Source organism: Primulina eburnea, chromosome 15 (genome assembly GCF_022965805.1).
Source record: "Primulina eburnea isolate SZY01 chromosome 15, ASM2296580v1, whole genome shotgun sequence".
Classification (NCBI taxonomy): Eukaryota; Viridiplantae; Streptophyta; class Magnoliopsida; order Lamiales; family Gesneriaceae; genus Primulina; species Primulina eburnea.
Window position 1 is genome coordinate 3,523,218 of NC_133115.1, and position 13,794 is coordinate 3,537,011.

The 13,794-nt window shown below is 30.5% G+C and overlaps 1 protein-coding gene across 1 annotated transcript; it reads right to left on the minus strand.

The window, feature by feature from the left end:
• Positions 1 to 965: 965 nt before the first annotated feature.
• On the minus strand, positions 966 to 4,784 carry LOC140814398 (NADH dehydrogenase [ubiquinone] iron-sulfur protein 8-B, mitochondrial). Its single transcript, XM_073173360.1, has 7 exons — positions 4,637 to 4,784; positions 2,811 to 2,864; positions 2,621 to 2,712; positions 2,290 to 2,403; positions 1,676 to 1,743; positions 1,490 to 1,601; positions 966 to 1,403 (listed from the first exon to the last, which is right to left on the minus strand). The coding sequence occupies exons 1-7, from the start codon at positions 4,692 to 4,694 to the stop codon at positions 1,308 to 1,310; spliced, it is 594 nt and encodes a 197-aa protein (XP_073029461.1). The 5' UTR covers positions 4,695 to 4,784; the 3' UTR covers positions 966 to 1,307.
• Between the last annotated feature and the right edge of the window lie 9,010 nt (positions 4,785 to 13,794).

Sequence of the window (13,794 nt, forward strand, 5' to 3'; positions counted from 1 at the left end):
TATAATCACTGCCATATGTGGATAAAAAGCAATTCACCCCCATTGTATAAAAAAAAAAAATCTCACTTGCTGATATTTTGAGATGAATAATAAAAATAACCTGGTTTATTTTATTTGCAATTATAAGACTTTATAATTTTAATTTCAGTGTGATGTAAGTATAGTTAATTTTTTTTTACTTTCTTACGTTCACTTACAATCATTTATATACAAATAACTTGACTCACTCGTATCCTAATGTGATACATGGAAATCATCCTAGTCTACATTAATCTAAGTCAATTGGGTAATTTTTAAATCCATTTATTTCAAATCCATTTTCTTTAATTTAATATATTCTTGCAATCAAATTAAGACATTCCAAATTCCCAATTATTAAAATAATTTTAAATCCCGAAATCAATTATTCGTCCATCAAAATCTTATTTGATGACCATAATTTAAACGTAGATGAATAGCTCGCTTTCAAGGGACTCATTGTAGACATGTGGGATAATATACCAGACCGTATCGAAAATTATTATATCATATATCGTACGGAAAATTTCAGTATAAGAAAATTTATATCGATATCATACTGAAATTTTTGGTATACCGAAAATCGATATATTGAAATTTCGATACATATTACTAGAATACCGATTATATGAAATTGTACGATATATCGAAAATTCGATATATATCGTTTTATACCAAAAAAAACATTATATTTTTAAAAATTTATAAATTTATTGTTTTAAAATATTATATATTTTAAAAAATTTATATATTTTTTAGATATTTCGATATTTTGGTATATATCGAAATTTTCCAATTGCATATCGTTACCATACCGAAAAATTCGATCTAGTTAGCGTATGGAAAGTCGACATTTTTCGATAAATATACTGAAAATTCGATATTTTTTCTCTATCTCTGTTAGACATGGTCTAATTACCACTATTCAACAGAAAATGAGACCTATGTCCATCCACCCGTAGGCCGCAGTACGCAAACTTTATTGGGCCTTGGTAGATTTATATTTGAAAACAAAATTACAGAACAAGGTCGGTCTGGGGGCAATGTTGAAGAAACAAAAAAACTAAAACATCCCACACAATGTTAACACGATAACAAGAAAATCCCCTCGACCGTAGAATCCCATATCAGGCCAGTTTAGAGTATGTTTATGGGAATGACGTTCGCTAGCTGGTGGGCGATGCATGATGCAGGAGAGTAAATAATTTTCCTTTATTAGACAGTTTTTCGAAAACTTCAATATCCTTCTGCACGTCCATGTTTTGGAGATGATGGAAATGAAAACTAAATCAACGGTATAGGCTTTCGGATCGGAGATTCTCAGCAATCTCGGTCTCCCAGCGGTCACCATTTTCTAAGAGCTTTTCCTTGTCATATAGAAGTTCCTATTATTACATTCAAAGAATTATGGTGTGATTAGTGTTGTGCTCCGATATGTAGTCAAACCGAAATTAAAGTTAGAATTTCAGACCTCATGAGTTTCAGTAGCGAATTCAAAGTTGGGCCCTTCAACAATTGCATCGACAGGGCATGCTTCTTGGCAAAACCCACAGTAAATGCACTTCGTCATATCAATGTCGTACCTGCAGATCAAAACTTGTATGAGTGTGATCCATAAGTAGTAGTCCGTGCACACAAATACAAGATACAAGCATACCTGGTTGTCCGTCTGCTCCCATCTTCTCTTTCCTCAGCTTCAATGGTGATTGCTTGAGCAGGGCATATCTGTACAAGAATGGATATTTCATGAACTAAAATTGTAATCAGCGACAAGACTATATAAACATAACTGCATCAGAAGCCCCCAATGTATAAAATGAGTTGGAACTGAGAATATTTCCAGTAATGTAGATGATTTAGAAATATGACAATCAAGCAACAGACTGACAGAAGCCACGTGGAAGTCCAGAATCCCTATGCAGATATACATGGCATCTCCCCAAAGTTTATGAATAACAAAATATGAGTTACATGAGTATTTTTTTGAAAAAATAATGTTTGGATCAAGAATCTATTTTAGAAGAGCGTACAAGCAAGGTAGAAATAATAAAAAATGTGATTTTAGACGTCTGAATTTAGCCTCTTTAAAAAATGATGAGATAGCTCTTTTTCACTATTACATCTAAAAACAGAACAGCTTCCTTGTTTTTAAAAGTAAACCATTAAACAAAAGTTAACTTCAAAAGTGTTTCTTAAACTAATTATAAATGACCCTAGAATACCACGATTAAATAAACTTGAGCAAAGGGAGCGATATAATCTACTACTAACAGCTTCACATAGTTTACAAGCAATGCAGCGTTCCTCTCCAGTTGGATAACGCCGCAGGGCATGTTCTCCACGAAAACGAGGACTCAGAGGACCCTTCTCAAAAGGATAATTAATCTGCAGAAGAAAAGTAATCTCAGGCATTTATCTATCGACTAGAAATACCAAGAGCCAAGGCCTATTTTGTAAGAGACCCTGCCCTGTTAATACACAATAATATGCTTTTCCTGTTCAAAGCCCAAAATCCCCAGCAATGCGCTTTAGCCAAATACTTTAAAACAACGAACCTGAAACCTTCCCGTGATAGAAAGAGGATGAAAAAGAAAACACCTACAGTTACTTTCTGATCAAAGAAGTATTTGAGTGTCAGCGACAGACCTCGAACCATCTCAGTGAGAAATAGAGTATTTATACTCCTCTCAAAAACTACAAGTAGGTGGCAAGGAGACAAACTTTAAGATTTTCCGGTAAATATTCAAAAAAAATGAACCAAATATAGATAAAAGATGTAAAACTTTGTTAACCAGAACTCCAGTCCTTTGATATCTCCTTTGCAAGTTTCTCTCTCTCTTCATCATCTGTAGGTTAAAGAGCCCAAATCAAATTAAAAATCAAAATGTGAAACTGTCACTGTTCTTTTACATATATTTAGCGTTAATCAGCAAATATCACGAGTATCTTATGACTTGAACTTGATGAAGATAAAACCGCATACTGAATCAATTGTTTACGAATTGTATGTAATCTGACATTTACAAGAGAATATGCACAGCCGAAAGCTACTGTATCACCACTGTCACTGTTCTTTTACATATATTTAGGGTTACTCAGCAAAATATCATAGAGAATCTTATGACTTGAACTCGAAGAAGATAACCTGCATGCATGTGTTTGAGATGACATTTACAAGAGAATATGCACAGCCAAAAGCTACTGTATCACCAGATTGCTATTTGTTCTATACTGATCTAAAGCAAAATGAAAATGGCAACAAGAATGACATTCACAAGGAATTACTTTTCCTTTCATGTACAAGAGATCAGAGAACAAAATTGTAATAATAATTCCATGTGTAAATGCACAAAGGACCATGACAAAAGCACTTTCACCCTGTTCAGTAGCACCATTTAATATTTCCCATTCATATCTCAGTATACAATCATTTGTTCAAGTGTAGTATACACAAAAAGCAAAAGTTAATTCAATGCAGGAAATGATTCAATATTTTTTTTATTGTAAAATGATTCAGATTTTTTCGTAATACAAACCTTTATCAGTAGAAGAATGACTGCTTTTGTGGCAACGAGCGCTCATGTATGTTGCTCAGAGCAGTTGGTTCCTTTCAATGTTTGCACTGCCAAAGCCATAGTTTCGAACCCCAAATATATTAAGAAAATACAAAAATATAAAATCTTTAGTATAACATCCTCCTTACTGATGAAGTTATCATGATAGAAGGTTTGGCTATGAATGCAACTCTAGTTAAGACTTTTTGGGGCACAGACTAGAGAGATAGTGTGAGCAGGGACGGAGCCACCCAAAGGTGGGGTGGGCTCCAGCCCAGTCTACTTTTTTGGGTCTACTTAGTAATATGGATTGAGTTTTCTTTTTTTAAAATTTTAGCCTTGTATTTTTCAATTTTTAGCCCAATATTTAGCCTATTTCCTGAGGGTTTATTTCACAGCCGTCCCCCCAAAATGGAAACAAGACGATGAGAGCTGCCTAGTCTCCTGCTGGTTTCAGCCAAGGATGAAAATATTTCTGGCTACGTCCTGAGTATGAGCCAGCATTATTAACCTTCTAAAGAAGATCATGCAAAACAACCAGCCACAAATTTAACAACAATTGTATACAAAGGGTAGGCAAGGTTAGAACACTTGCAATGGAGGAATAAAAGATTTTCCCGTCCATCAAAATAAATAGCTAAAAAAATTCCATGAACTGCAAAATCCAAAAAAATGAAATTCCCAATCCAGCTGAGATGCAAGCAAAATACTTACATACTAAACCCAAACTACCCGTTTTTAATGACCACGTACTAATTTTAATCCTAATAACAGCAATTCCAGACAAATGAGTTAAACTAAACTGATCAGAGCACTGGGGCTATATCAAATCGAATACGAGGATCAGAAATCGGAATTATAATTTAACCAAAGAAATCAAGTGAAAAATGTACAACGATCAGCTAGCTCGTACTGAGTTAATTCCTTAAACAATAGAAACGGCATCGGAATAAACGAAATCAAATCGAAGCAAAACTCAGCCCTACAGAATGACTCGAATCAAAAAGCAAAACGACATCTTCTCATCAACGAAATTCGAAACTGTAAGGTAACACGACAGAGACTTACAAAGTGACGAGCGCGAAAAGCGGACACGGATTTACGAGCCAAGGAGGAGGCCATATCTCTAGGCGAAACGAAATTTGGCTAGCTCCTGTTCGTCTCGGTTACGGGCGGTGAAGGCTCACCTTCTTTTTCTTTTTGTTAAATTAGTAAAAAATATTTTGATACATAAATGATTGATGAACTGTTATATGAATTATTATAAATAAATTAATTAGAAAATAATATTTTTTTATTTTTCAATTATATTATAATTATATTGTTAGATTAATAAACATAAGCCATCTTAATTTTGATTATGTAGATTAATAACATAAGTAATCTTAATTTGATTATATAAACTTTATTTGAATTTTAATATATCAACTCAAGTGCAAAGTTGTTATCTTAAGTTAGAAGGTAAAACTCGAAATCAACGAAATTAAAAATCTGACGAACTACAATGTTTCGATTATATCTCACAGTTCGATGATACAAATCACAAAATATCAAAAAAAATTAATAGAAAACACGATTTTACATAAGTCGTGTTCCACAACATCTTAGTTGGTTTCTAGCATTATTTAGGCGAAATATTAGTCGTAAGATTGAGCTGATGGAAACATAAACAACAATCAATTTGAATGGAACAGTTCTGGTATTTTGGTCATATTTCTCAGCTCCATATTTCAAATAGAACGATTCAATATGAATTACAAAGCTAAGAGATCAATCTACAAATCATCTTTATAAGTCATATCTGAATTGGATAAGAAGAAGTGATAAATTATGATGAAATTGCTGGTTATGCGCATGATAAAAAACAAATTCCATATTGTTACCAGCATGATATGTCAAACATATCTTTCTAATACAAACTTGAAATTGATTGATTATGATTGCATGGAAATCGAAGAGAAAGTGCTGCAACTTTCATCCTTAACACTTTTGCCAAATATCGACGAATCGATAGCTATAATAAAGCAAAACCAACATGCTCAACTTGCACTAGCTGGCAACAACTCACGTGCAACAGGGCAGATCAAGCCAACAGCTCAAACTCATAACAGATCAGCTCGATCTAATAACAACTCAATTACAGATAATGGCCAGAAACATGAATTATACCGTTGCAATGTCAGAATCTGTACACAAAATTTCCGAACAATCGTATTCTTGTGTCTAAATAGACTATATATACAACATATTGCAAATTAAATACAAGCTTTAGAAGATGATTCAAAGAATGAGCAGTCTACATGAAAAAATTAGTTAGAATGAGAACAAACTCAAATGTGAGGATACATTTGATAAATACATACAAGGTACACACGACTACTCACATACACACACACACACACACACACACACACACACACACATATATATATATGAGAATTGAGCTTCAAAGTTTAGCGAGTGCGTCTTCACAAAAAGATATTAAAGATCGTGTTTGTAGTATTGACATAGACACGTTAAACATTATGTTGTTTATGAGGTTGTAGCCTACAATCGAATGTGCTAAGAGTTTCAATTAGACAATATATATAAATCATAAGTTGAAATGAGTTTGTACAAGGAGTTTTATAAACCAAATTATTCTAGTAAATCATTCTTAGATGGAAGAAGGGGTGATATATGAGTTTTAAATCTCCGAACATCCATAAATAAATTCGTTTTTTTTTATTTATTACATTTAATTATTCCTATTGTTTTTATTATTGAAACATTTTATGTGTTTTTCAAATACTCAAAATATTGCATATCAAGTGCTGATAAAATGATTCCACAAAAAAACATTTTACATATTCAACTTACATATCTTTTAAATGTTTTTTAAAATGTTTAACATGAGAGATTATTTTGAGCGTCTTGTACTTGGTTTAAAAATCAAACCCGATTTAATTTTTTGATATTCAATATTTCAAAAATCGAGCTATTGTAATTCAATGTTTGCCCCAAACGATCCTATCACATATATTAATAAAATTACAGCTCAATAAAAAAAACCATATATACGATTGAAATATAATAAAATAAATATATTTTAGGAGCATGGAGACATTATTAGCAAACGATCGAAATAACCCTAATAATAAAAAAATTGAAATTCGTATTGATTTTTTAAGAATTTGAAAAAGTGTTTGATAAGAAAGTTGTTAACCATTAAAAACCAACAAACAAACAAATCTCCGGGAAAAAAAAACGATATGAAAATGTGAGAATATTTCGGAGCACAGACACTACCGGTTATCTCAATTTGTGTAATCTATGATTAAAATTTTATGCACTTGATTTAAGAATTTTGTTTAAATTTAGTTGTTTTTCAAATTGTACTATAATTTGAATATAAAAAAATATTTATTTTATTATATTTTTATCAATATATTAAAATACATTTGTACTATTTTATATAATTGATTTATTGAGTTTTACTTTTATTGATATATAATCATAATACTATAATATAGAGGACAAATATCATTTTAATATATATTTATAAATATTTTTAAAATATATTATGATTCAATATATAAATTATTATTAATAATTCTAACATTTGTATATAAAAAATATGATATTTATTTATTATAATATAATTTTAATTTATTTTTAAAAAATAAAATGTATATTGAGTTGAATTCAATCACATTAATTGGACTTAAATTCAATTTTGGGTAAAATTGACTTTTAATCCGTACACATTATCAATTACTCATTAATTATGATTAAATGCAAAAATTTGTGTGAGACGTTCTCACGATCATATTTTGTGAGACAGATCTCTTATTTGGGTAATCGATAAAAAATATTACTTTGTATGTTAAGAGTATTACTTTTTATTATGAATATCGGTAGGGTTGACTCGTCTCACAGATAAAGATTCGTGAGACCGTCTCACAAGAGACCTACTCATTATTAAATGTTTATCATTAGGCTAAAAGTTATAGATGTTATCAAAGATGTAACTTTATTTTTTATCATTGTGGTAGCTAGGACCGTACCGTACCGAACTACGGTACCGTATATCGTACCAAAAATTCGGTATGAAATTTTTACATATCGATAACGGAAATTCGGTATATCGCACATTTGGTATACCGAATTTTCGGTATGAAAAAAGTTCATACCGGTATCGTATCGACACCGAAAATTTTGTCGGTATACCCAAAAATTTTCGGTATACGGAAAATGTTTTCGGTATACCGACAATTTTTTCGGTATATCGAACTTAAATTTAAAAAAATAATAATAAAAAATTATTTTCGATATATACCGAAATACCGAAAAAAAATATTCTGTATCGATACTGATACCGAAAATTTCGGTACCACAAAGCTCACCTACTTGGGTGTTAATGAGCCAAAGTGCCAAACTATTAGGCTCATGAGTCCGAGAATATGCATGTCTATCTACTGATTGTGTCTCATATCCTAGAGATCAGTCATATTTTTTCCTTATCGACGGTCTTATCTCAGCAGAGACAATTTTACCATTAAGATCTTACGTAAAAAAATTTTACGACTCACCTAGCCAACCGTATCAAGCGGCGCAACATCGACATCTTGACGCACGAAAACTTTTTAATTGATCACTCATCTCAATACTACTCTCATTCATACACATTTAGCCTAACATCAATTGTAATAGTTTGTGTATATATTAATTTATCACAAGTAACTGAAATAGAATTGTTTGACAATCCGTGAGTGCTTGAATAGTGGGACAGTTCAATTTCTCATATCAATATTTTTCGGGATAAGCCTATGGACTAAATGCAAAATTTCTTCAACAAATTAATAAGGTATTGAAATTTTTAAAAAATAGCTGTATCGCTTCATTTTCCGTGAAAACTTTGATCTGGAATAATCAAATTTATAAGGTATTAATTTTTTATAAAAAAAAATAGCTGCATCGCTTCATCTATTTATTGCTAAAAAAAATATTTAATTTAATTTATTTTATATTACATTTATATATTAGGGAAAGAAAAGGGTCACAAGAAACAATACCTGTCAGATACGCTCTTCCATTCATTGTTAAAGATTTTTAAATTGGATTTTTATATATTATTAAAAAAGGATCTTTATATCCAAACCTCATTTAAAATAATATATACTTATGCAATAATGTAATGTGTCTCAAAAACGACCTTACAAGTTACATCCTACCCGAAATTCAATTTGTTGGAATACATGAGTATTCGACAAATTAACATATTTCGATTTCTTCCGGCAAAATCTTCCCGATAGAGCCATTACAACTTACCTAGGTTCTAAAAAACGTGAAGTGTCCTGAAGCGAGGATGTCGCGCTCCAAACTTTTCAAACTTAAACGAGATTAACACAAGTTTAAAAGTGAAAAAACGTTTTTTATCTTTGGTGTAATTGTAATTATTTCAAACCAATAAATAGATAAAATAATACATAAATATGATAAATTTAAATGTGATGCATTAATTCTCATATTTATAAAAGCATAAAAATCTTAAAATTACAATCTTTATTTATTTTTGCAACTAGACCACATTAAAAAAACGTTAAATATTTGTCAAATCATTATCAGACACGCTTAATCATAATTAAAATTAAAAAATAAACATATAAATTATAAACTTAATTTATTATTTTAAAATAAAAAAAAACATACTTTCAAAATAATAAAAAATAAAAAATAAACATATGCGATTAATTGTACTTAAGCACACTTAATTACGCTTAATTTGGTCAAAATACGGTTTGACCGTTTTTTTCCGTTTTTCTCCGAAGTAGGGAGTTTTTGTCGAACTTCAAGCTTAAGCGGACTTTTTAGAACACTGCTGAATATATAAATATATATATATATATATATATATATATATATATAAACACACACACACATATACATCCTCAAGTGCATTATTAATCCCCCCTGCCCTCCAAGCAATAATAACGTAGGGTTGTCCGCATGAGCTTAGCTCAGTTGGTCAGCAGCAGTAAATCTTGGAGCAATGATCAGGGGTTGAGTCTCGCAAGCGGCAGTATGGGAGTTAAATTCCTTCCAATGAGCGGGAGCTCCTTGTGTGCGGCGTAACATAAGATCTAGCTGCTGGTGGTTGGCTGAGTCACCATGATTTACCTCCTCTCACAATCCTGTCGGACCGAAGGTGAGGAGCGCCTAAAGTGAGCGATTTCATCTTTTGGAGCAATAATAACGTATGGTTCCTGACTTTTTTTCTCATAGTTTGTTTGGATTTAGTGAATGGGCCAAAAATATTAACAAGTGAGGAAATTTCAAAATTACACTCGGAAGTTTGAATTTGAAATTATTTTATATATTTTATCAAGAGCTATATTTTAAAACTATATTGATAAATTTGTAAATAATTATGACATAATAATTGTCCCGGTCCTCCTCCATTGATCCACTCGTTTTAAATAAAATTATTTTATAATTATTAATAAGAAATTTTAGAGCATTATCTATGATTTAGCTTATAATAAATCGAGATAAAAACTAATTATATTATATATTTACTGAATTTTCAAAATATACAAGAAAATTTCCTCAGCCAAAGATGTCATTTGAATATATAAATTTGGAGAATATTTTATTTCTAAAGGTTATGTATTTGTTTGGAACATATTTCTAAAAATTATGTTATTTGTCTTGTTGTGTGTCATAAATTTGTAATGGACATAAACTAGATAAATCTTTTATAAAATTATTTTACATGCATATTTTTGAATATCGTGTCACGACGTTAATAAATTGATTTGACTATTTTTCATAGTTTATTTGTCAAATTTTTTAATAATGTTAGATCATATATTCTAGATTTGAAACTTTATTATAAAAAATATCAAATAAACGATAAAACTATGTCGATTTTATTTAATAATTTAATCTTGTTCGTTGTAAATTTACGTTGGACGTGACTTTTGTCATTTTATCAAAAATTATAATTATTAATAACAATACAAATCAAAATTTTTTTAAATTGCATAGCAGTTCAAGTACGACATTTTGATTGCTCTACCTAACAAAAACAATTATTTCACTCAACAATGCTTAAATAGAGAATATATTTGTTGTGTGCAATGGTTGTCCCTACTTATTCGAGCGATCGAACCGTGGTGCTTGATCTGCTGTGTGGTTTAAAAGATTTGAGTTGAACCATTACCACCAACTATAGTTTTTGGTAAAGCGGTATGCACTCGGTCCTACAATTGGTATCAGAGCCAATGTCACGTGTTCGATTCTCATTGATTGCAAAGAGTGATATTATTGGGAGGGAGATTGTTGTGCGCAATAATTGTCCCTGCTTGGTAGAGCGATCGAACCGTGGTGCTTGAGCTGCTGTGCGGTTTAAAAGATTTGAGTTGCACCATTGCCATCGTCCACTAACTATAGCTTTTGGTAAAGCGGTAAGCACTCAGTTCTACGATCTTTATAGCCAAATCGATGAATAATTTGTGGTTTTTTGACTCCCAAAATGTTAAACCTGTATTTTCAAAATCCTCTTCGTTTAAAAATACAATCATTTTCTAAGTTTACCCCTGCATTTTAAAAACTCGTAATCTCTAAAATATTGTATGCTTAAAGAAAAAAGATTTAAAAAAAATTGGCCTACCTGTAATATCTGTCAAATTAAAGGCCTAACATGTACATGTCCCAGCACCAAGACCATACATTAATAGGAGCGTAAATCCCTTTTTGGTACATGAACGATAAATATTGGTGGGATATGTTCACTACAAGAAATTTGATCAATAATGACAAAAAAATAATGAGGATACACAAAAATGGTCATTACAAGAGTTTTTTTAATAAAAAAATCGCTAAATATAGCGACGGATTAATCACCGTCGCTATATTTAGCGACGGTGTTATCAAAACCGTCGCATCTATAAACATTAGCGACGGTAAATTAACACCGTCGCAAATATAGCAACGGTTTTTTAAAGCTGTCGCTAAATATAGCGACGGTTTTTTCAAAGCTGTCACTAAATATAGCGACGGTTTGACTTTAATCTGTCGCAAAATTTAAATTAGCGACAGTCGAATAATAACCATCGCTAAAATGAGCGACGTTTTTTAAATTTGCGACAGTATTTTGTCAAACCGTTGCTACTAGCGACGGTTTAACCAAAAACCGTCGCACCATTTCTATAAATACCGCCATTTCCCTCTACAACACTTCACAACACTTAAAATTTTCTTTCTCACACAAATTTACCTCTTCATAAAACACTTAAAATTTTTCTCTATTACACAATTTTACCATATCACTTTAATTTTTTTTCACCACTTAATAACACTTAAAATTTTTTACTTTTACATAATTTTACTACTTAACAATACTTAAAATTTTTCTTTTTTACAAAATTTTAGTTTCTATTTTTTGTTTTATTAGATTTATTAAATTAATAAAATTATTATTTTTTATTTTACGAAACAAATTAGCGACGGATAACATAAACAAAACCGTTGCGAAAATTAGCAACGGTCTTCAAAGGTAATCGTCGCTAAAATTAGCGACGGATTATAAAACTGTCGCTTATTTGGCGACGGATTAGAAATCCGTCGCTACCTTTAGTGACGGGACATCATTCCCTCATTAATTACCTTTACCTACGAGGGCAATAACGACGGTCCATGACGGGAAATTTCCCGTCATTAAAAAGTATTTAATGACGGGATTTGATTATGTAGTGATGATATTTCCCGTCACTAAAGGTCCATTTTCTTGTAGTGTACGTATTTGACGTTTCTTATGTTTGTATGATTTAAAATATTATAGTTATATTTGATTGTAGAGATTGGTAAAGTGTTGGATCGAAAATAATTGTAACATATTTAGTACACATTAATTAGAAATTGAAGGAAAAGAAAAATGTTATTGGTGTCCTTGATCTCATTAAAATAATTATCAAATATGGTAAGTTTAATTTTCTAAATATTTCTATATGATATACGATTTTTGGAAAAATCACTAAATTCATGCATCATACAGCTCGAAGTACATTACATTTTTTTTATATACCAGATAAAAGTTACAAATCGGTGTAATTAATATTCAAGGTAATTTATTTAGATAATTTATCGAAAAAATGAGTAATAATCTATTTGGTTGTGTTTGCAAAAGATGTGTTTTTGTATAAGCAATTAAAATAAATATGAAGTCTCTTGTGAGATAGTCTCGCATATATTTATTCATGAGATATATCAATCATGCTCATATTTGGTATAAAAGTAATACTTTTATGAATAAAAAATAATATTTTTTCACAGATAACTCAAATAAAATACATGATTTTACAAAATTAACTTGTGAGATCGTCTTAATGAGTTTTGTGTTAAATTTATAGATTATGAAGAAGTGAAAAAAAAAAAAAACAGAAGTGAGTAGTATTTGAAAACAAAAGTAATAAAAAACTGAAAATCATAAGTGAGTAATGTTTGATATATAAGTAATTATAATACAAATTTTTTACGATAATCACTTTTATAGAAGAAAAATCAGCATCTCGCCTTATTTTGGATTTCAATTAAGTAAAAGCTAACTTAGAAAATGGATTTAAACAATACAAAAAACTGATTTTAAGTCAAAAACCAAAAATAACTTTGCAGTCAATAAAAAAGTTATTTTAATCTCATAACTGTTTTTTAGAGATGACAAATAGTCCCTTTGTATTTATGTGACAATCGATTTTCCAGGCCAAAATGATGTTGTAAGTTCTTAATAACACATTCGTAGATTAATAATTATTTGAAGTGTATATTTATATACAACATCTTTTATTAAAATTTGCAAAGAAATTGATTAAACTGTGTATAGATACTTCTAAATATAAATATGCTTAGATATTTTTAAATCAACTTGTTTTTAATAAAAAATTTGCAACACACAATACAGTTTTTACACCGCAAATAAAAATCAGATTTATTGTAAAAAATTAATTATGCAGCAGATTTTATTGCCCTGATGATTAATGATAAAATCAATTCATTATTTTATATTGGATAAATTTGAAGATTAACGAATCAAATTAAGCTAAGAAGTATATAAAACTCCAAACGGATTGTACTATGCGCCAAAGGAGGTGTTGAGGCGTCTGGAAGGGGCCCCTTGGCGTTCCAAATACGGTGTGGAACAATCCAGGCTATAGGGAATTTTCTAGTGAGTAAGACGCCCGAC

Excerpts from the sequence above, each read along its gene's own strand:
- LOC140814398 (XM_073173360.1), bottom strand. The coding sequence starts at position 4,694 with ATGGCCTCCTCCTTGGCTCGTAAATCCGTGTCCGCTTTTCGCGCTCGT. Across the intron at positions 2,713-2,810 it reads ATCAAAGGACTGGAGTTCTG|TTTTTGAGAGGAGTATAAAT; the intron begins GTTAACAAAGTT and ends ACCTACTTGTAG. Across the intron at positions 2,404-2,620 it reads TCTTTGATCAGAAAGTAACT|ATTAATTATCCTTTTGAGAA; the intron begins GTAGGTGTTTTC and ends TTTCTTCTGCAG.